A 21,475-nucleotide genomic window follows, 5' to 3' on the forward strand; every position below is an offset into this window, starting at 1 on the left:
ACACAATATTTTCTTCAGCACTGCTGTTTCTGTGAACATGTGTTCTTTAGCCTGGTTTACTTTAATGAGCTTTTTTTTTTTTTTTTTTTTTTGAGACGTACTGAATTCAATGAGAATTGCACACTGCATGGCATAAGATAGCAGTGCTGCTGTTTCACTAAGGGTTTGTGGTGAGTTATTGCACTGCAGGCTTGCTGATGACTGGTGGAGAATAAGGGCAGCTGGGGCAGGTGGGGAGCCTCAGGCCAGAGGTGCAGGAGCATCACTTGGTGCCATCCACATGGGCTCATGGCAGTGGCAGGGACGTAAGGAAGGATGTAGCTGTGCTTCTCTTTTTAACAGAAGGATGTAGCTGTGCTTCTCTTTTTAACAGAAGGATGTAGCTGTGCTTCTCTTTTTAACAGAAGGATGTAGCTGTGCTTCTCTTTTTAACAGAAGGATGTAGCTGTGCTTCTCTTTTAACAGACTGGCCAGGCCACTTTGTGAAGCATATCTTGTTTTTCTGTAATTGATCATACAGCCTTGATTAAGCTCTCTCAGAAGCATCATGCAGGCTAATCCAGGGTGTACCCAAGCAGTGTTGATGTGACTTCCCATCACTGCCCAGTGGCTTTCAGCAGCAGGTGCTGCTGGCATCGCATGTCCAGTAAGTTACAGAGTACAAGATGTAGCCCTGGCCACTAGCTGAGGATGGCTGGCTGCTTGGGGAGGCTGGAGAAGAGCCTGTGAAAGGGGATCTGTGAATACAACAACAGCTAACAGGAGCTGTTCCTGCATGCAGCAGCTTAGGGGGGTGAATGGGCAGCATTTTGATAGCTGAAGTATTGTTTGGGTTAATAACAGCTGATTATAAGCCACATCTGTCTCTGACGTTTTGAAGAGAAGGTCAAGTACAATCAACATAAAATGTACAAAGCTGTGTTTTTCAAGGTGCAGAAAATGCACAGCTCAAATTTTTTGTGTGTTTTAACTCCTTAAAAATGTTTTGTAAGTCAATTGCACCAGTTGCAAGCTCATAATATAACTGTTCTTTGATAGATTTGATAGTTTAAAGTAAAACTGTAGCTTTTGGCCTTGGTGTCAGGCCCAAGGCATAGATTTGCGTGGTGGTAATTTTCTCTGAGTTTCAGTGTATATAGATATCCTGTGTTTGGGATTTAGCTTTTTTTGCATCCCTCTGAAGTAAGGTAAGGTTTCAGCTGTGTAGGTCAATGGATGTTTATCCAGTGGCTGAGGATACAGATCTTGCTGCAGTGAATCTGTGTGGGATGCTGATAGTTTTTGATTGTCCCTTGTACAATAAAGGCATGTGTGGCAAATTACATGAGTAGCTTTTGCTGTTGCAAGACCTCAGGCCCTATACACAAAGAATACCTTTCAAAAATGCTTAAAAGAATGAAAGGGGAGGGGGCACTAAGCTTTTATATCCTTATGGTTCCAGTGTAGTGGATATTTATAGGGTAGCTGAAGTACTCAAATACAACAGACTTGTTCTCACTGAGCTGTGATCCAAGGAGTTTGCTTGTGCATGGTGAAGGATGCAGTGCCTTACCTGCATACCTGTGAGCCAGGTTTGCAGACCCAGTATCAGTGCAGAGTCACAGTGGTGATATCCTAGGGGTAGCTCAGAGCTTGGGTCACTGCTGTCCCCTGGATGCTGTTTGGGAGCTCTGCTTGTGGCTGGTCAGGGAATTCCCATGAGACACAACAACTCAGAGCTTTTGATCTTCCTGTGAGATCAACTAACTATGTGGGATTGTTGTTCAGATAAAACATTAATCCAGATTGTCCAAATTCCCCTACTGTATATCAGGATATAAATTTATTTTGAAATTAGTTTTTTTCTAAATATCAGGCCTTAAGCTCTACAAAAGATTTATAAATGGCTCTTGCTGAGCAACAGAAAGAAAATACACTCCATGCCCAAAGAGTGCCACTGCCTTTAAGAAAACTGTAATTTCTGTTTGGATTATTTTTTTTTTCCAAATTAATGATTCCATTTCCCTCTGGCCCTAAGAAGAATTAAGATGAATTGGTCAGACGTTTTGCAGCAGCCCGCTTGTCATGGGGATGCTCTACTTTCCAATCCTCCCTGGTTACTTGGCATTTTTATGAGAGTGAAGTCCTGTCTGACTTTTCAGAGTGCAGGCAGCAGCAGCACTCTGGTAACAGGAGTGCAGTGTGTCCTTGGGACTGCCCACAGATTACAGGATGGCTGGCACAAATTTTAGTGGTTTCAGCAGTGGAAGAAATGGGACCTCCTCCCACCTCCTGTGTGAGTGATCATGTTCTCTTTGTTGAAGATCCAGACTAGTCCAGTTAAGACTTGTTTGCCTGTTACTCAGCTGGCTGGTGATCTGCTTGTGTAGAGCTCATTAAAACTAAACCTTGCTGTTTCACATATTTCTAGTCTCAGTATTATCACCTTTGGTGGTGGCACTGTGAATCAAGCATAGGGGAAAATACAGAGCTGAAAGGATATTGTTCTAATAGCATCCTAGTGTTTTCAAAGCAACCCAGCCAAGGAAATCCCAGAGCTCAGAAATCCTTTTGTAATAACTTTGCAGTTTGCAAAGATCAGTTCAGCACTTCTGCAGTGTGAGCTTTGATGACTTTGTGCTGTTTTGTTGTTATGCCTTAGTAGCAGAGACACTTGTTTTCCCCAGCCTCATAATGCAACCTGCTCTCTCCAGGTGGTCATGTTCAGTGAGCAGTAAGTTCACATTGAATAGTTTTGGTGAAATTTGGCTTCGACTTTCACCAGCTGTTGCTGTTCCCCTGGCTCCTTCAGCTAGTGCTCCAGAATTGATGGTGTCTCTTTGATCCAGACATAAATGAGCTGCTTTATTTCTACCCAGACCCAAGGCCATTCTTGAAAAGGAGGGGGACAATGTCTCATATTTCTTTTCATGGCTAACATGTGAAAGACTGTGGTTTTTGAGGCTGTCTGTAAATAGAAAAAGAGATGATCTCTGCTGGAGTGAAAATCATACTGGTTCACTTGTATGGGTAGGTGGTGCTGAGAAACTTGGGACAGCTTTTTCTGAGTTGAAATTTCCTTTTTTCTTCTAGGATGTAGATAATTTAATGATATCTTTCATGTCTTAGCCAAAGAGCAGTTGAGCTGTGAAGATAGCTGTATCTCCTTCTTCTGGATTTGTGATTGTGCAATGGAAGTACAAAACTATTTGCCTGCTGACGAGACTGCTGAGCTGCTTGCATTGCTAATTCTGTTTTGTCAGCAATGTCAATTAGTACTTCAAGAGGTTAATATCTGAGAAGAGAGGCTTTGTGAGTCATATGGTCTCATTTGATAGATAATTGTTATAGTCTGCTGATTTCTTCATATGATCTAAGATGAAATCACGAGGTATGACAGAATACTGTGATTTTCTATTATATTTTCCTATTATGTAAAATTGTAGTAATCCAGCCAACCTTCTGACCCACCAGTAGAATGTGAAAACTTGTGTTTGTTTTCTGCTGTGAGCTCTTTCACAGTTGTTTTATAGATGTCTATAAACTATTGCCCAGCTTGTCATTCTTTGAACAAAGTATGGCACTCCACACTTCCAGGAGATTTTGGAGATGCTGGGTTTTTTTATAGTGGTCTGATGAGGCTGGAAGAGAGTCTAGGCAGGAAGCTGAGATCTGAAAGGGTCCTGTCATTATGCATTTAATTATTTATTTTTCTTCTGAATTCCAGGACATCTCCTTGGTATCTCTTCTGTTTTCATTCTGACTTTGACTAGTCTGGGTTAAGCAGTGGTGCTGCAGATGCTGGGCTGGAGGAACCCTTTGCTGTAGGGTGGGAGGATGTGCTGTGTGTCCTCCCCATGCCTTTCCCAGTCCTACACCTCCAGTGAGGAGAGGAAGTCATCAGTGTTGAGCCAGAATCATACCCACAGAGGAAGGACAGCAAAACTCATTTATTTGAGCCAAATCAGTACTGAAATATAAAGTGCAAGTGACACTAGTGGTAAGCTTGGGCTGACATGAAAGGTAGCAATATTTATCTAAAATTCTATTTCATGGCCTTTCCTTGAGTAAGTCATACTTGTATCCTCCTGATCAGAAGTTTTATTTTGGTGGGTCAAAATTTGCCTTGAACTACCACAAAGAGGAATGTATTAATGAATCATAATTAGGATGATTAAACTAAGGTTCACTTGATTCTTGCTGTAATTTATATTGTCATTTCAGTGCTTGAATTTTAGATAGCATAGTAATTTTTAAACTGGAATTTCCTTCCCTTTTAGAAGGCTGATTTGTAAATCAGTGGCTCTAGAAGTTTATCTTATTTTAGCCTTGGTCTGATGTTGTCATAAACTCTATTTGATACAGTAGTAAATAAAGAGGGATGAATAGCAGATACCAGCATAAGGTATTTCCCAAGAGAGGCCCTTGGTCCTGTTTCCACCAGTGTTAGTGCTTTGTTTTCCTCTAAAGGGTTGGATCCCAGTAAAGGCTAGGCAGCAATGGAATTTTAGTGTCAACTGATTGTATAAAAGATAGCATGAAAATCTGATTTTGCAAACCATTCTGGTAAGTTAATGAGGTGAGAATGTTGTGAAATGATTCAGTATTTATAATTAGGAACATCTCTCTTTCCTCCTACCCATTCCTTTTAGCAGGTGTTTTCTTTGGCAGGGAGTTAAGGCTGGGCACTGGTTCTGGGGATGAAAAGCTACAGCCTAGTGCTCATGGGATGGCTTTAATATCTGTAGGGTTGTGTCATGGAACGTTCTGCTGTCTGTAGTAGCTCAGTTTCTATGGTGATCTGTTTTCTGCTTTCTCTTTCCCTTCTCTAGACAGTAGGAAATGGGCAGTTTTAGCTGGCTAAATTAAAGATGCCTGTTTCATGCTGCCATAGATGACATAGTTAGAAGCTGCTACCCAGCATTGGCTGCTTCAGGTGGTCAGCATTTGTCTTTCAGGCTGCTGACTTTCTTAGGTCAGGAAACTTCTCTTTGTGTAGCCTAAAGGAAACCAGCCTGCTGATCCCTTTTGCTAGACAACGTTGAAATGCTTTCCTCTTTCACATTTTCTTTGCTTTCTGTTAATTCCTTGGGAGGAATATCCTATCAGAAATATTGGGGATGGGGAACTTCTGCATCTTGGGAATGGAACCTGGTCAAAGTGTGGTATGCATTCAGTCCTCAGCTGTGTCTGATGCTGGAGCATCTTTTGTTAAACTGTAAAAACTTCCCCTGGCAGGGATTTTTTTTTGGTTTGTTTTTTTGGTTTGTTTGTTTGTTTTTAATAAAATAATTCTGAGGACAGGTGTATTGTGCTATGTTTGGATATATGGATCTTATGAATTGTTGATTTTAAGATTTGAAATTATGATGTGAAATTGTGATTTAAAATTACTGTTATGTGAAATAATGAGTTTGATTGATGAAGTTCTACAGAGTATCTTTTGTTTCATACCAAGTGGGAATGAAAGAAAACATTGTTCCATAGCATGCTACTTGACTTTAATATGGCACCTCTACTGTCAAGTCCAGTTTAATTATTTTGGACTTCATGAAGTTTCTGTGGGTTTGTGCTTGCATTGCACATACACTTGTTAGCACAGACCTTCATTTCAGCTCAAACAAGGTTTCTTGCCTTGTGAACTGGGGAGACAGAAGGGCTGAGAACATCTTACCCAAGTGCCCAAAACATGCCTTCTGCAGCTGCTTTTCTCTGTTGTTACATACCATGCTCTGTGATTGGCAGGAGCACATACTGAAGAATTGTTCTGGACATGCTTTGTTTTTCAAATAATTTATCTCTTGGGGAGCAGGGAAAAGATTATACAATAATAAACTAATGTAGTATTTTCACACTGAAGACACGAGCAAATATACATATGAAACAAAGAAAACTTGGAGAAAAAAATAACCCACACAGCACAACTTGACTACAAAGAGCAAAGCCTCTTGCCTTTGTATAAAGCAGATTCTTACTGGCAGAAACACCCAGTGATGATGGAGAGTGGCCAGCTGTGGGAGCATGACATGCTGTGTGGTGGGAATGATGAAAGTGAGTTTTTGTTTATTTATTTCATTATCTTTCTCCCTTCACCTTGCACAGATAATTGGTTTATGTGTGTGGCATAAGCTTTTCAGGAGCTCTTGGGATGAAGGCAGTGCTTTAAAGACTCCCATGTATTAAGGGTAAAAGCCATTGATTTAGCCTGTTGGAAATTACTCACGTGCAGTGTTCTTAAGGATCACCACGGGTATGGGAAACAAATTTGTTGCCGTTTTTTGTTCCTGAAGTTCAGAATTAGTGCAGGCACTGAGCCTCCCTGGCAGCCTCCAGCTGAGCATGGGCACTTCTTCTCCTGGGCCAGGGGCTGGGGTGTCACGGGTCCTGCTCCCCAAACTGCTGCTCAGCACATTTTATCATGCCCTGCCTTGCAACAACAAAACAACATGAAGTTTTTCATGAAGTCTTTCAGAAAATCCCTAGCAGAAACAAGCAGTTTCTACTTTTCTGTAGTGGGAAAACTGGGTTAATAAGGGGGAGAAAATCCCGTCGGCGTTCTTTGAGGCAGAGGAAGCTATAGAAAAACAAGTTGTGTAAGGTTAGGTGGTGAAGCTGCATGACCAAATTCAGTTTTCCATGCCATCAAATGCCATGCTTTGACAAGTACATGGTAGTTATTTTGAAATAAGTTAGTGGATTGAGGATGTTTGGCAATGAGGTTCATGAATGCATCTCCAGAGCCAAGAAGCTGCTTTGTTTGCAGAGGTGGTGGGTGTGGTGAGATCTCTGTGCTCTCTAGGCATTGCAAGAGCATTGGTTCAGGAAATTTAACATATTAAAAATGTCACAGCCTTTCCCTTGTTGTACTCAGGAGCTGTTTTCATATGTGTGTGTTTGCATGTACATGTGACTGTATAAGTTTCAGCTGCTTTCCAAACATCTTTAATTGATTCTTGAATATGAGGTAACCATTGCATCTTCACTTGTTGAAAAATTGGAATATTCTTGCTGTTTTTTGAAAGCAAATCATGTGTTTGCACTGGGTCACTTTTATGAATAAAATATGTATGAAAATGGTCATTAATGGGAATCTAGGTTTTTTTCTTGTATCTGGAGGCTCTTTTCAGCCAAATATTTTCAGGTTTTTTTCTTTTGGAATTCTTGATATAATCAATTTTAAACTAGCTCTATTTGTAACTACAAAAGAAAGACCTTTTAACACTTGATTAGGCATCTATGCCTAAATTAACACAGATGGGCCAAAGTATTCTCTTTGGGGAAAAAGAAGACAGAAATGGCTCTATAATATTATGCTACAAATGCGTTTAGAACCTACTCAAAAGAATTACTCCACAAAATGTTTTTGGATAGCCAAATTTTTGATCTTTCTTAAAATACTGATTTGTGTTTATTTTTCTGTTTTGGTTCGTTTTTTTTTTATTATTTTGTAGATTTTCAGCATTGAATGTGTATCTTGGAATACATTCTGCATGGAAAATGCCTTTTTCTCTCTGTGTAGGCAATAAAGTTATGATTGTGTAGTCATTTATCAATAGAACAACTTATTCATCTCAGATGTTCTAATTAACTTGCCTCTTGCTTAAGGGTTTGGCTGTTAAATATGTATTTAACAAAGAAAAAGAAAATTAATTTAATTTAATTTTTGGTTTAACTGTAGTGCAACCAAAACTCACTAATCTTTTGCTGTTGTTGTTGTACTGCAGTATGCCAGGGTTTGGATCCCTGATCCAGAAGAGGTCTGGAAGTCAGCAGAACTGCTCAAAGATTATAAACCTGGAGATAAAGTCCTCCAGCTTCGACTGGAAGAGGGCAAGGTAAGTCTGTGTATTGTCTGTAACCTCATGGTTCTTGTTCTCAACCAGACTCTGATGTGTCTATTGCAGGAAGCTCTACTGTCAAAATAAATCTGCATTTAGGTGTGTGCAATTGGTTTTGTCCACTCACTTTCTCCAGCATTTTTTTGTGTGTGATATTTTTGCTGTTTAGTTACAGAAATAAATTTTGCCTTGTTTTTAAAATAAGTTAAAAAGCAGTTGCTTTTATATCCACTGCCTATTATGATTAGTTGCATCATCTTTTTCTGCTTATGCCATTAAATGTATAGCCCTGGTTTGCTATTCCAGGGAGACAGGGTTGCTAGGAGAACAGTGTCGCAGAGAAAAATCCCTGTGACTTCTAAGTTGAGCATAACCAGCAGAAAATTAATAAAATTAAAAAGGGCTAGGATTAAGGGCATTACAAAGAAGATTCTGTATGCTGTGTTGAGAAATGATGATGTGTCTGTGAAGAGCTCACATCCTTCTAGTTGTTTTTTTTTTTTTCATGGAAATAGCAGGTAAATAAAGTGATTTTAGCTCTAGGGACAGATGCAATTAAAACATCTATGTTAGAGATGAATTTATAGCCAAGAAAAGTTCTGAGTAGCGTTCTTCTCAGTGCTTGTGTTCTTCATGGCATTCTCTCAATGTTCCCAGGTTGTGATATTGTGTTTGAAGCTGGCTATAGATTGGTGGGAGTCTATTCCCCTGCCTGTTCCACTCAACAGGAAAACAATAGGGAGAAGCTAGTTAGATTTATGATCTAGTGTATTTTGCCTCATCTAATTTAAAAATATGGCAGCAAAAGCATGGGGTTATCAAAATTTTGGGAAATTCTGAATGACATTTTTGGAGAAAGAACTGCTAACTCAAATCACCAGAGAATCGAAACCTTGCATTGTATTTTCGGGCATGTTTTGCTGGGAGGAGCAGTTGGAGGTACTGAGGAAACCTAACCAGCAGCTGTTTTAAGTGTGTCCATTTGGTTTTCCAGGACCTAGAGTATTGCCTGGACCCAAAGACGAAGGAGCTGCCGCCCTTGCGGAACCCCGACATCCTCGTGGGTGAGAATGACCTCACAGCACTCAGTTATCTCCATGAGCCTGCTGTCCTGCACAACCTCAAAGTTCGCTTCATAGACTCAAAGCTCATCTACACCTATTGTGGCAAGTATCCTCTTCTATGCCATAATCTTTACAGAAATTGCCCTGGACAGGAAAAGGAAAGTTTTCTGTCCGTATGTCTGACTTTAATGTAAAATCATGTAGCAGTAGATTGCTGCTAAATGCTGGACTGTTCCTAGGGCAATCGCTATGTTTGTGGTCATTAACAGATTTGAGAATATTAAGGTTCAGAGAAAATTGACTTCACTGTGTGTTCCTCTAGCTCCCCAATGGACTGTGTTTTTAAGATGTGTATTCAGCAATTTTTGCAGGGATTCCTGTCTGGTTGTCTGGTTGGTGCTCCCCTTAGGCATGGGTGGGAGGAGGCTCACACACTGCAGATGCAGGAGCTGGCCATGCTCTTTGGTGGATTTGTTGCCCACTTATAATTGCCTATTTCTGCACCGAGCTCCTCTATCTCTTTTGGAAGACATCAGTTTATTTTCTTTTTCATGTTTTCTAATCAGGGCAACTACAGAAGTGAATTTGTAGCAGTCGTGAGCCAGTGCTTGTCTTATCACAGTTGCAATTGATTTTGGTTTTAAAAATAGCATTTAACTCACAGCAGAGGTTACCCAAGCACCTAATTGCCTGTCATATTTTCAGATGGCCAGAATGGAAGAAAGTTACTTAGATGATCACAGAAGTGTAAAATTGCAACTGAATGGTCTGTTTCAAAAATAAACATTGTGAGGTAATTTAGGCTTAACATTTAGATTTGATGCTTCTGGGCTTTTTCTCTCTGCGTGCATATGTTTCTTTTAAATCTCAGTGTTTATTCAAAATACACTGCTAGCTTTTATTATAACTTTTCAATAAGACAAGCAGCACATTAAGCATGTTGTGATGGACAGAGGGAGGAATTAACATCCTGCCACATTTTGCTCGCTCTGGCTGTTCCTAATCAGCAGATGCTCAGCAGAGTACATCTGTTCCCAGTCCTGCTCTCAGCAGTGGCCAGACCACAGGGGACTGGATCAGACTTTGCCACCCCCTGCTTGCAGTCAGACTTCACTCCCACTATAGCAGTGGGTGATGATTCACACCATCTCATCCAGCCATGCAGTCAGAGCACAGAATAATTTAGCTTGGAAGAGACCTCTGGAAGTCTTCAGTGAAGCTTCCTACTTAAAACAAGTCTGACTAGATCAGGTTGCTCGGGGCTTAGACCAGTTAAAGTATCTGGGTATTTGAGTATCTCCAGTGATGTGTCTCTGGACAGCCCCTGCTGAGGGTGCATGTGGTGCTCCCAGCACTGGGAAACCATCTCAGTTCCCCCAGCAGACATCATCTGTGTTTCTTTCCCAACTAATCCCATGGCAAAGCTCCTGTGGGAAAGGGTTTTGGTGCAACTGGAACCTCATGGCCTGAGCTTGTAAGGGGTTTTCAGTCTCAGTTTTGTGGTCTCCTAACACCACCCTACCCCTCCACAAGCCTTCAGGATTGTGGTCCAGCTGCTTGCAGACACACTCAGTGTTGAGCACCATTTAAGGGGCTTTCAAAAGGAATGTGTTGTCTGCTGGTTGTGTTTTGCTGTGTTTGGGAAAACATGAAAAAGGCATGTTTCAGGTATTCCCCAGTGCAGCTGTAAGTGTGGTTTGGGCTGTTTTTTTCATTTCTCATGGGTTTGGGAGGCCTTTTTTAGCTCTCCATGGCTGGGTATACCAGAGGGCCTGGGATGGCAGAGCTGGGTCAGCTGGCTTGCTTGCAAAGTTGACCTGAGTGATTCTTGGAGCTGCTTGTGTGCTTGTCAGAAATGTGTGGAGCCAGCAGTGTGGGGGCTCCTGGTGCTCAGAGAGAAGGAGGTGTTGGAGGTTCAGCACAGCTGAGGAACGTGGTGTGCAGTGATTTATTCACTTGGGATGTAGGCAGCTGTATGCTGTGTTACAGGCTGAGCAAAATCCAGTTGGCATGTCAGCCTCTAAAAACCTGATCCTTTGGCCACAGACATCCACCTTTCAGACTTCTCCATTAGTTCCCCATCCTGCTGCAGGTTACTTCCCCTCTGCAAAATTACTGCCTTGGAGCTCAGCCTCTGAGGGCTGGATTTGCCTCCTTAATGTGACTCTCACATTAGCCAGGTTAGTTTAAATAGCCTGTGAGGTGGTTTGAGCTAACCCAGTTTATGCAGCCCAAAGGAGACTAAAACCACTTCAGTCCATCAAGAGAACCAGGGTGACAGTATTCTTAACAGTAGAACTAGAACAGGAATGCAGAGATGGATAGTTGTCCAGGGCCCTAAAAATTAATTCAAGCATGCTGTCTTAGTATAATATGTCAAATGGCTATTAAATTCTTTAAAATTTCACTTTGAAGCAATTCAGACTTTTAAACAGAAAAGCCTCTTGGTTTCCTAATTTCAAGTCAGCCTTTCGCCAGAAATTCAGAGGTGATTTATAACTTTGCTTTACTGTTGGAAACATGAAATGAGGAATTAATGAATGAAGTTGAAAAGTTACAAAGGAAAATTTGAGTGCTTACATGGAAAAACTGCTATGGTAGTGATGAGAACTCAGTGAATCTTGCTGGTTAGTTCAAATTAGTAAAAAGTACTGCCTGCTGTGCAGGACAGCAAGCTTTAATTTTGATTGATAAATTACTTACATTTATGTCAAGTTTGGCCACAGATGGGTGAGTATGTTCAAGGTAAAATAATTAGATAAGATTACTTTGGGCATATATAAAGAAGAATGGCACAAAGAGTAGCCAGAGTTCAACTTGGTGTAATTTTAAGAACAAAAACACACATAAATCTGATTTAGGAAAGGCTATATTTCTTAAAATAGCAATATGATTTAGCAGAGATAAAGAGAAGTTATATGTAAATTAATCTGGATTATAGCCCTGTGAGGCATACTGATTTCAAAGTTCTACAGAAAGCAAATAATTTCTAACTCACTTGTTTTGGTTATTTCCAGATGGTAATTGCTTGTAGATTTTTTACAGATTGCCACTGAAGTTAAGTGCATCAATATGCTGGAGACTTGTCACGGGGCTGCTTGTTCCAAATTCAAGGGTTTCTTTTTGCCAGCGTTACCAAAAGCAGGAGGGAATTGTTGGAAGTCTCACACAGATTTTTCTCATGTCTCTTTGATGAGACTTGCAAGCCTGAGAGGCTCAGCTTGGTGATGCACTGGATTTTACTTTTCACTCCTTTTTCTAAGGGCAGATGTTAAAAATTGACACGCAAAATATTCCTCGAGTCTTTGAGGTGGCTTCCTGTCCCTGGCTCTTGCTTTTATTTTCTTGTTCACCATTACAGTATTAGAACTTGGCATGAATGTTTAGAGAGATTTTCCACTGGAGCTCCTGAGTCATTTCAGTGAAGTCATGGCTGTTGGAAAAACACAGGGGTGTGTCGAGACATAAAACTTGCCTTGTATTTGAAGGAAATAGATTAAGGTCTCTCAGATCTCTCCTTAAAACATATTCTCTTGTTTAATGTTTTTGCTATGGTTTGTGCTTGATCTATAGATGCGTGAAAGGGTTTAAAAATTGGTTGATGCTGCCAGCAGCAGTGCCAGACTGGAGATACTTTCATTTCCCTTTTCCATGGAAAATTTCTTAGATAGACATCAAAACACTTAGACATCACAAGAGCAGAGAGCTGGGATCAGCAGTGAGGAAGTCTGTGTGTGTAAGGGTGAATTTCTGAGTAAATTTAGAAGCAAGCTGGGTGCTATGGAAACGCTTCTGGGGCAGGTTCTTCAGGGATGGATTGTCCAAGCATGCTTGGTGTAGTCACTGTGCAGCCATCTGCAACTGCACTGGCACACTTAGGCACAGAAATACATATACATAAGAAGAAATTATGTTTTTAAAATGTCCGCAGTTAAAATTAGAGGGGTTCTTTTTTCCCCCTTATCACCTTGTCAAGGGGGGACTTGCCATGTCAAAGGGGCACAGTGTGCCTGTCACAGCTGGGTCTCACATGGTCTCACTGATCAGTGTTTCCACTCCTGCACAGAGCAAATAAACTTTCCCTACCTGTTGTAAAGGCTGCAGGAGAGAAAGTTATAAGGAATCTTTGTCAGATTATCCCTGTGGGTAGAGCAGTCCTCATTTCTCATGAAAAAGAATTGTCCCAAAAATATTTGAGGTCTCACTGTTTGTGGCAAGGAAGTTTGTAAAGCGTAAGACTTAAATTTTCCTGTGCAGGGAGAGTAAAAGAATGGCATGAATTTAGATGTGCTGTAGTGTTGAGTGGTATTAAAAAAACCAGATATGTTCTTAACTGGTATGGAAAAACTAGAAAATGGGAGGTGTAAGCACATGCTCAGATGTATCAGATGAGGGTGTTCTGATGCCTTCTAGAGCTATAATTGCCTAATTTCCTGACATGACTGGGTGCTGCTCTGTGTCATCCCTATGAAATATGTCTACTGTTTGCTTTTCTGATGCCTTTGACCACGAGGCTGTCCTGCCTGGTTGGCAGAGATGCCCTGGAGTCCAAATTACACTGTGCCTGTACATTGTTACTTATTGCAAAAAGGGAGGATGTTATTCTTTCCCAACAGCTGAAGGGTTAACACACTGCACATACCCAAACTGGCAGTCAGTGAGACCACCCAGCAGTTAAACTTCACAAATTACAGTGTCACTGGTAATTGGGAGTAAAACAGAGGGAAGTACAATGCACATTCACTGCTTTACTGCACTGAACGGGCAGCATTTCAAGTCTGCGCATTCTGAATCTCTTTGGATTGTGCATGCTAGCTTTAGAAAAGGCAGATGGAAAGAAAAGGCAAAGAGTTGTCCCCGATGTGTTTACCAGAGTAGGGTAGAAGTAAATTCGTGGCACTTTGTGTGTGCAGAACTATATTGAGAATCTGTTGAAGTCGGTAATATCAGATCCTTATTCTTTAACATTTTTCAAAAGATTAGAACAACGGTTGATGTTAAAACCATTTTTCATTGGGCTTATTTTGAAGCAGCTATTAATAATTAATTTTTGTTTAATTTCCTTTGTAGGTATTGTTTTAGTGGCCATAAATCCTTATGAACAGCTGCCTATCTATGGGGAAGATATCATCAATGCCTACAGTGGCCAAAATATGGGGGACATGGATCCACATATCTTTGCAGTGGCTGAAGAAGCATACAAGCAGATGGCCAGGTTTGTAGACCAGAGTCTTGAAGTCACTGTTTTTCTGAAAGGAATAAAACAAGGTTTCTGGCTGATGCTCTTCTCTTTAATTTATAGCTTGTGAAATATTTTGCAATATCTGTCTGTTATCCGGTGTTTTAGTACATTTCACAGGGGGAAATGTTGCCTAAGTTAGTGAATGGTAAAGCTTTATAAATGATGTGGAGATCATGGCCACTGACACTTAGCAGGAATTAACACAGATCTTGTCAGTATTTAAGTCTAAAATTAGCCCTGTGCTTTATGTGATTGTTTTTTGTTTGTTTTTTGTTTGTTTTTTTTAAAATTTGATTAACAAAATAAGGAGATACTTTTTAATTGTCAATGGATTATTAAAGAGAAAAGGGCCAGGTTCTCAGCTATTTTGTGTTTGTGTGTGATACTGACAAGAGAAAAGAAATCACTGGTCTTATGAGTGCTATTATAGGCTCCTGGTCATGTCAGTAATGTCCCAGCTACGTAATCTGCCTGTGGCTGCTGTTGCCTGGAATTAAGAGGGAGCAGAGGAACGATTGCAAAGAGCTCCTGTAAACTGAGTCTCTAAGGACACTGCAACAGCTGTGCAGGAAATCCTCATTTTGTTAGATGTTGCATCAAAATGAACTTGTCACCCAAGGGCGGTGGTTATCAGAAACTTCTTCCCCTTAACCACAAGAGCCTGCAGTTAGGGGAGCTTTTGAAATATTTTATTTTTAGGATGAAGATCTTTTGGGCTACTATGTGGTCTTTGGTTAACCTGATGCTCCCTGGTATCCTCACTGGTTAGCTTCAAGCTATTGGTATAGTTTTCCTTGTTGGCAATGCAGCTCATGGTCACATTAACCAAGTGAAACATGGAAAGATCTCTGGATTATTTGTGATGGCACTTAAGCTGTACTACAAGTGAGGGAGGCAAGGGGAGGATGGGTTGGAAATTATCAAATCTTCATGCTTGAAATCAGCTATCTGTTCATTTAAGAATCTTTATGACAGCTAGAATGGATAGAATGTTTGTCATGTTCACATCTGAGCACAGTGATCCACAATAGCCAGGTAATAGATCATTTCAAAAGAAAACAGTTCTGTGCAACATTTCATGACTTAGGGTAATTGCAAAAGAGCCAGTGTTTCAAAAATGCACTAGCCTTGGTTTAACTCCAGCCAGCAACTCAGTACCTTGCAGCCACTTGCTTACTCCCTCCCTCCTGCACTGGGATGGGGAAGAGAAACTCATCAGTTCAGATAAGAACAGGTTAATAATTGAAATAAAATAAAACAATATAAAATAATAGCAACAACAGTACTAGCAATGAAACGGAAAGAGAGAAAGAGAAGTAAAACCCAAGAAAAAGAAGTGCACATTAAAATTGCTCACCACCTGCTGCCTGATGCCCAGCCATTCCCCAAGCAGCCATCAGCTGCTCACAGCCAACTCCCCCAGTTTATATACTGGGCATGACGTTCCTGGGGGTGGAAAATCCCCTGGGCAGATGGGGTCAGCTGTCCTGGCTGTGCTCCCTCTCAGCTCCTTCTGCACCTGCTCACTGCCAGAGCATGAGAATCTGACAAGTCCCTGAGTGCAGGTGAGCACTGCTCAGCACCAGCCAAGGTGTCACTGTGGTGTCAACGTTATTCTCATAACTCCAAAATGCAGCCCTGCACCAGCTGCTGGGAAGAAAATTGCCTCTATTTGAGCTGAAACCAGGACAGCTCTACACCCACACTGTTGAATGGCAGAGATATTTGCCTTAACTTCCTTTCTGTTCAGAAAACAGACATATAATCTGGTGTGGAAATACAAAGGCCAAGCTGTGTGTTATGATAGTCATATCTTCTTCATGTCTCTTTCATTGCTGCTGCTTTAAATAGACTTGGTTCTCAAGTCCCTCTAAAAGCTGTACAAAATAAAAAATTATTAACCTCCTTTTTATGTCTGAGGCTTGGTACAGTGGTCTGAAATGATAGTCAACGATGGCTGTCATCCAAATTCACAGAATTTTTGTTCTTAACATTAACCAGTGGAAGTAAGAGGTTGGAGAGAGATCTCTCTCCACTGGCTGACTCCGACCTCTGCCTGAACGGGGCTTACCTCTTAGTGGTGCTGCAATGGCAAATGGCTGCATCACCTGTGCTCTGTGTGCCTGTGCAGTGCAGGTGTCTGTCTGCCCCTGCTGGCATTCTCTGCTGTCGGGCAGACTCGTGGGGCTGAGATTTTGGCTCGAGTTTCCTCTGTGGCTTTTCCTTTTTTGCGTTAATTACCTGCTCTTCAGCTCTCCCTGCACCCTCTGGCAGTTCTGCTGTCCTGAATAACAACAAACAAGATGTGGTAGGAGTTCCTTTTTGAAACAAATGATGAGAAATTGTGTGACTATGGAGATTAAATAATTCAGAAGGCTTATTTAAGCTAATTAATTACTTTATGTGTCTCTGTTATAAACAATTTGTTATTCTTTTATGACTGACAGTATTTTCATAGTAGCAAAATGAAATCTGAGAACACAGTGCAACTGAAATAAATTCTCTACACTGAAGTAACAATTTTATTGCTTTAGCTGCTTAATGTTTATTTCCTTTTCTATTTGTTTGGGGGTTTTTTTGGCTCATTGTTTTAAAGAACTTTTTCTGTCTTTACAACATTACTATTACTGGTTTTGGTCAATGAATTTAGTTTTCTGTTGCTGCTTACAGTTACTAAATGCCACCCTGTAACTTCACTGATGTTTCTTACACTCTGAACAAATCACCTTTTACTTCACAATTACTAAGTTAGAGAAAAAGAGCTCTAGTTTTGCATTTCTGCAGCTGGCTATTTAAAAATGAAAATCAGATTGTCTGTAACTGCTGTATTAGCATTTTAATAAGTGCATTGCATGTTCATGGAGTAGCTAGTTATATGCATTAATCTGCATTTACGTGTGTAATTGGTGAGATTTATTTTTCTCTTGTTTCTGATCTTTCCTAACTCTATGTTTAAATGATCAGTGGAATAATTAGTCATGATGCTCCTATCTTTAAGGCTTCAGTGAGCTCTTCTAAATATTTACTCTTTAGGTCTTCTTGTTAATTTTTAATTTAGTGATTTAGAGTTTGTTCTTTCCAGCTTCGTTGCTTCATCTGCTGCAGCTGAGAAACTCCATCTATGTGCATGGTTAACTAAATGATCTCTGGAGCCTTCTTCAGCCAAAGAAAATGCCCCATGGCAGAAATCCGGAAAATCAGTGATTAAATATTTGCATTGTGTTTTCATAAAAAATACAGTGCAAAAATGTTGCCCACTGGAGTGCCAGGGATGGAGCTCACATCTGACTTGTGCAGAGAAATGATACACAGCAGTTGCTTGGGTTAATTGCAGTGTAAAGCAGCACATAAAGATACCTTTGCATGTGACATTTCCTGCCTAGTGGGAGCCAGATGATGGGGTGCATGCTGCTGGGAGGTGATGGGCTTGTTTGAGCTTCTTTATTTCCTCTTCCTACAGCAGTTCTTTCACCAGTTTCCAGTGGAGGGTTAGTGGGAAGGAGCATAGCTCGTCCTTACTCATGGCCAACAGTAAAATAAGTGGTTACTGTTTGCTAGGTAGCTTCTTGTCTTTTTTTTTTTTTTTTTTTTTTGGTGCAGGAAAGCATGCACAGCTCTGAAGACTAATCTGATTTCTTTCCTTTGCCCCTTTCCCATCTCTTCCTCCCTTGTAATCTGTGTCTTTGTACCTTTTTCCTTTTCTCCATCTCCTGCTGTTCCTCTGCACAGACTGACTTTGTCTCAGACACCTTTCCTCTGCTGTGCCTAAAATAAGCAATGATCTAGTTTTACAACAGCACTTGAACTGTGTTAGGCTTATGGTTCTGAGTGCTTCATCCTTACCAGTAACTGTATTGGTTTGGGTTGTGTGAGCCTCCAGACTGCAGATGTGAGGGTTTGGAGCAGATCTCCTGCTCTGTCCAAGGAGTGTCCCAGGGGAGGGAGCAGGATCATTCAGCTGGGGAGGTGTCCACGTGGCTTTTGTGCAGAGTGCTTTGGTTCTGTGGGTGCAGCTCTAACAAGCTGTGCTTTGGAAAGAGCTGGGACTGCACTTGCAGGGCTCTGCTCAGTGATGGCAGTGTGTTGTCCGTGGATAGCTCACTCCATTTGAGTGGATATATACAGGTTTGTGACTGTTTAAGGCAGATGAGTGACACAGAAGGAATAAAATTATTATTGAAGAATATATTTTTTGCCCCTGAAATATAAACCTCAGTGTCAGCACATGGGTGTTTGCATGTGTTGAACCCTTTGAGCTGCAATGCATGCCACTTTCGTATGTCAGTGTTTCCAAATTGTTAACAAAACCCAAGTCCAGTCTTCAGTTACCTGAACTGTGATAACTATGAAAATTGAAGTGAAGCTTCAGTTGCCAAACATGTTCTTTTTCATTTTCAATTACAACTTGAGTAGGAATCATAACCATCGGCAGGTGTGGCTCATTTTCTCTGTAATATTCAGTAGAATATTCAATACATTTTAAACTCTGTGGTTTGCAGTAATATGTTGATAATTATACTCTTGAAACTGTTAAGAATTGCATTAATGTATGAGACATGATTACCAGTTTCCTAATGCTATTAGGGAAAAATCACTCCTTCACAGGATTCTTTCCCCTGCCTAGTCATGATATATTGCAGTAATTAAGATAATGTATTTTTTTTATCAGCACTTCTTTGGTCTGATTTGTTCCATTCTACTTGTGGTTGATGGCAGATACAGCAGATTCAATTTAATAAATTAACTTTGAGATTTTCTTCTGATTAATTAGTAAAGTTGTTTAGCATCACTTGAGTTGAAAGTAACCCCTGCAAACAGAATTACATACTGCTGAGATCCATACAAACCTTAATGAATACCAGTGTGGGAAACAACAATGTTTAAAGCATCAATTTCCAAAGTTTTGGTTTTTTTTCTGTTTGGACAAAGTATAGTGATTTATTTTGTCGTACTGTCTACCTTTTTCATTAAATTACCTTTAATAAGCAGGCTGCCTCTCTGTTTTGTCAGCTTTTCTGTGTGTGTCTGATGGCTTTCACCTACAGGAAGATATTTTTCTATCACTTTTTGTTGAAAAGGAAGCTTGGTGAGGTGTTGAGTAGGTGTTTTGAAAGCATCTTTACTGGCAGTCTCCAGGCATCCCAAGATGATGTCCTCTTATAAAAATGCACATTTGTTCAGCTGCTGCTTTGCTTCTGAGTGTCTAATAAATAGATACTGTATTTTTTCCTGGCAGAAGCAATGAGGGGGATGATGAACAACCTGTCACAGACCTGCATCCACTTATGGAATGAGAGTCTGCTGTGGTGGGTGCTGGACAAACATACAGTAGCCTTCCTCCACTTATGGCCTTGACATAAGACTTCTAGAATTAAATATCTGCCTTGAAAAGAGATGGTATTTCTATTGGTAGGATGCAAAGGGAAAAAATAAATCTTCCTTTCTGATGAGGTGATTTTGGAGTAGTCACTTCTACTTGGTGCCTGATGTTTTATGATGTCCAAGATGGCAGATGGGGGAATCAACTTGATATAACATAAGGAACCTACTTGTCCAAGCAGTGATTGTTTTTAGGCAGCAAAAGCGTTCAGGACAGTTGTAGCTGGAAGCTGGAGTTCATGTGAGGTGTCCTGCTGGTCGCTAAGCAGTGAGCTTTCCTAAACTGTGGCAGGAGTGACCTCTGAGTAATCCCTAGATAAATCAGTTGAATCGTGCTGGCTCATCTTTGTGCTCCTCTGGAGTGCAATCTGTCATGGGTCTGTAGCATGTGCTGACCTCACTTTTCTTCATTTGTATGTGTGGGGAGATGTTACTGACAATTCATTATCTTTTCACCTTTTGACATTTTTACAGTCAGGAGTTGTGTTTCCTGGATGTAATTATAATGGCAAGTGGTGCATTTCATTAATTAAAACAAAAAAAGTACATCTTCTCATTGTGAGAGTGTTGCAGAATGTGTTTACCAAGCTGGTGTTGCAGAGAAACAAAGATTCTTAAGAACTTGAGCTCTTTTGGAGTAGTTGAGATTGCAGCTGGAGCAGACTCATGAGAATTCAGGTTGTGAATAATAATATTATTTCATCTTTGCTTTGCACGTTCAATGAGCAGATGCCAAAGTTCTTTACTCTGGGAGAGAGAAGAGATCAGGATCATTACTTTTATTTTCTAAGTTGAAGCAGACGTGGGGATTGGGAGGGCAGCTTTGGTGAGTTCACCAAGGTGGCAAAAGCAGGGTGTTGAGCCCCTGAGTCAGAATTCCTGGTCCTGTGTCTGGTGACTTGATGACACCAGCTTGACAATAAAATAAGTGAGAATAGAGTACATGACTGATAGTGCAGTTCAGTTCAATGCTTCACTGTACAAAAATGAGTAAAGGAGCTGCATTGTTCATACCCTCCTTTCCTGCAGCATTAAGGGGTCTCTGTGCCAGGTAACATCTATTACAGAATACCATTTGCTTCCACTGAAGGTTTCATGTCTTCGAGGCACTTTGCAAGCCTTACCAAAGCCTGTCTGCTCTAATACTGGAGTCTGAATTTCTGCTTGTGTAGAAGACAAGGGCAGTGGTGGTGTGCTGTGGCCAGGCCTGGATCAGCCCAGAGTTGGTTTTAGGCACTGAGCTTCCTGGCCCTGTGCTCAGAGCATCCTCTTTTCTCCAGCAGCTAAAGATGTCAGTGAGAAATGCTGTTAGGCTTAAAAATAAACAAAACAAAAAACCAAACCAAAAACAAGTTAAACTGGAAATATATTTAGAAATGAGATTAAAGAAGGTGGTTTATTGGACTGATGTTTCATGCTTATTAAAAGTGAATGCTTTTACAAAGAATTAATTTACTGCTTAGTCAGGAGTGATTGTTATGACTCAAGGTTGCAGCTTAAGAATTCTCTGAATTGTTAATGTGTGGCATCTGTGAAGACTGGGATGTGTCAGGCCAGAGCATGTTAGATCCAGATAGTTGAAATAAACCAATGGGTAGAGCATACAAAGGTGGAACAGACAGGAATGTGGCTGCTATTCTGTGCTTGCTTCTGGGGCAAAACACTTGTAAGTCACTTTCTCTTTTGTGTTATTTTGCTATTTGTCCATCATGCTGCTACAGAATGGTTCAGAGCACTTCAGTCTCTCATAATCATCCTTGGTGCTTACGTAGCACTTTGCACACGCTGGGTGTTTTACAGCCATTACTTTGTTAATCCACACACCAGCCCTCTGAGGGTGGAAAAAAGAAATTACCTGTATCAGGCTGCAGCTTTTGGGATGTGCCAGTGCAAGTGAATTTGGAGGCTTCGGTACCGGGAACGCTGCGGTGATGTGGCTGTGCCTGCTGTTCAAACAGCACTGCAAGAGGGAA

General features: G+C 40.8%; 1 protein-coding gene across 1 annotated transcript in view; it reads left to right on the forward strand.

The window, feature by feature from the left end:
* The window catches only part of MYO5A (myosin VA), a 99,830-nt gene that overhangs the window by 14,129 nt on the left and 64,226 nt on the right, over positions 1-21,475 (forward strand). Inside the window, exons 2-4 of the mRNA XM_062501729.1 lie at positions 7,704-7,814; positions 8,812-8,983; positions 13,952-14,096. Coding sequence (XP_062357713.1) covers positions 7,704-7,814; positions 8,812-8,983; positions 13,952-14,096 — 428 coding nt within the window. The remainder of the gene's footprint in view (positions 1-7,703; positions 7,815-8,811; positions 8,984-13,951; positions 14,097-21,475) is intronic.

The sequence above is a fragment of the Cinclus cinclus genome, chromosome 13, assembly GCF_963662255.1.
Source record: "Cinclus cinclus chromosome 13, bCinCin1.1, whole genome shotgun sequence".
Classification (NCBI taxonomy): domain Eukaryota; kingdom Metazoa; phylum Chordata; class Aves; order Passeriformes; family Cinclidae; genus Cinclus; species Cinclus cinclus.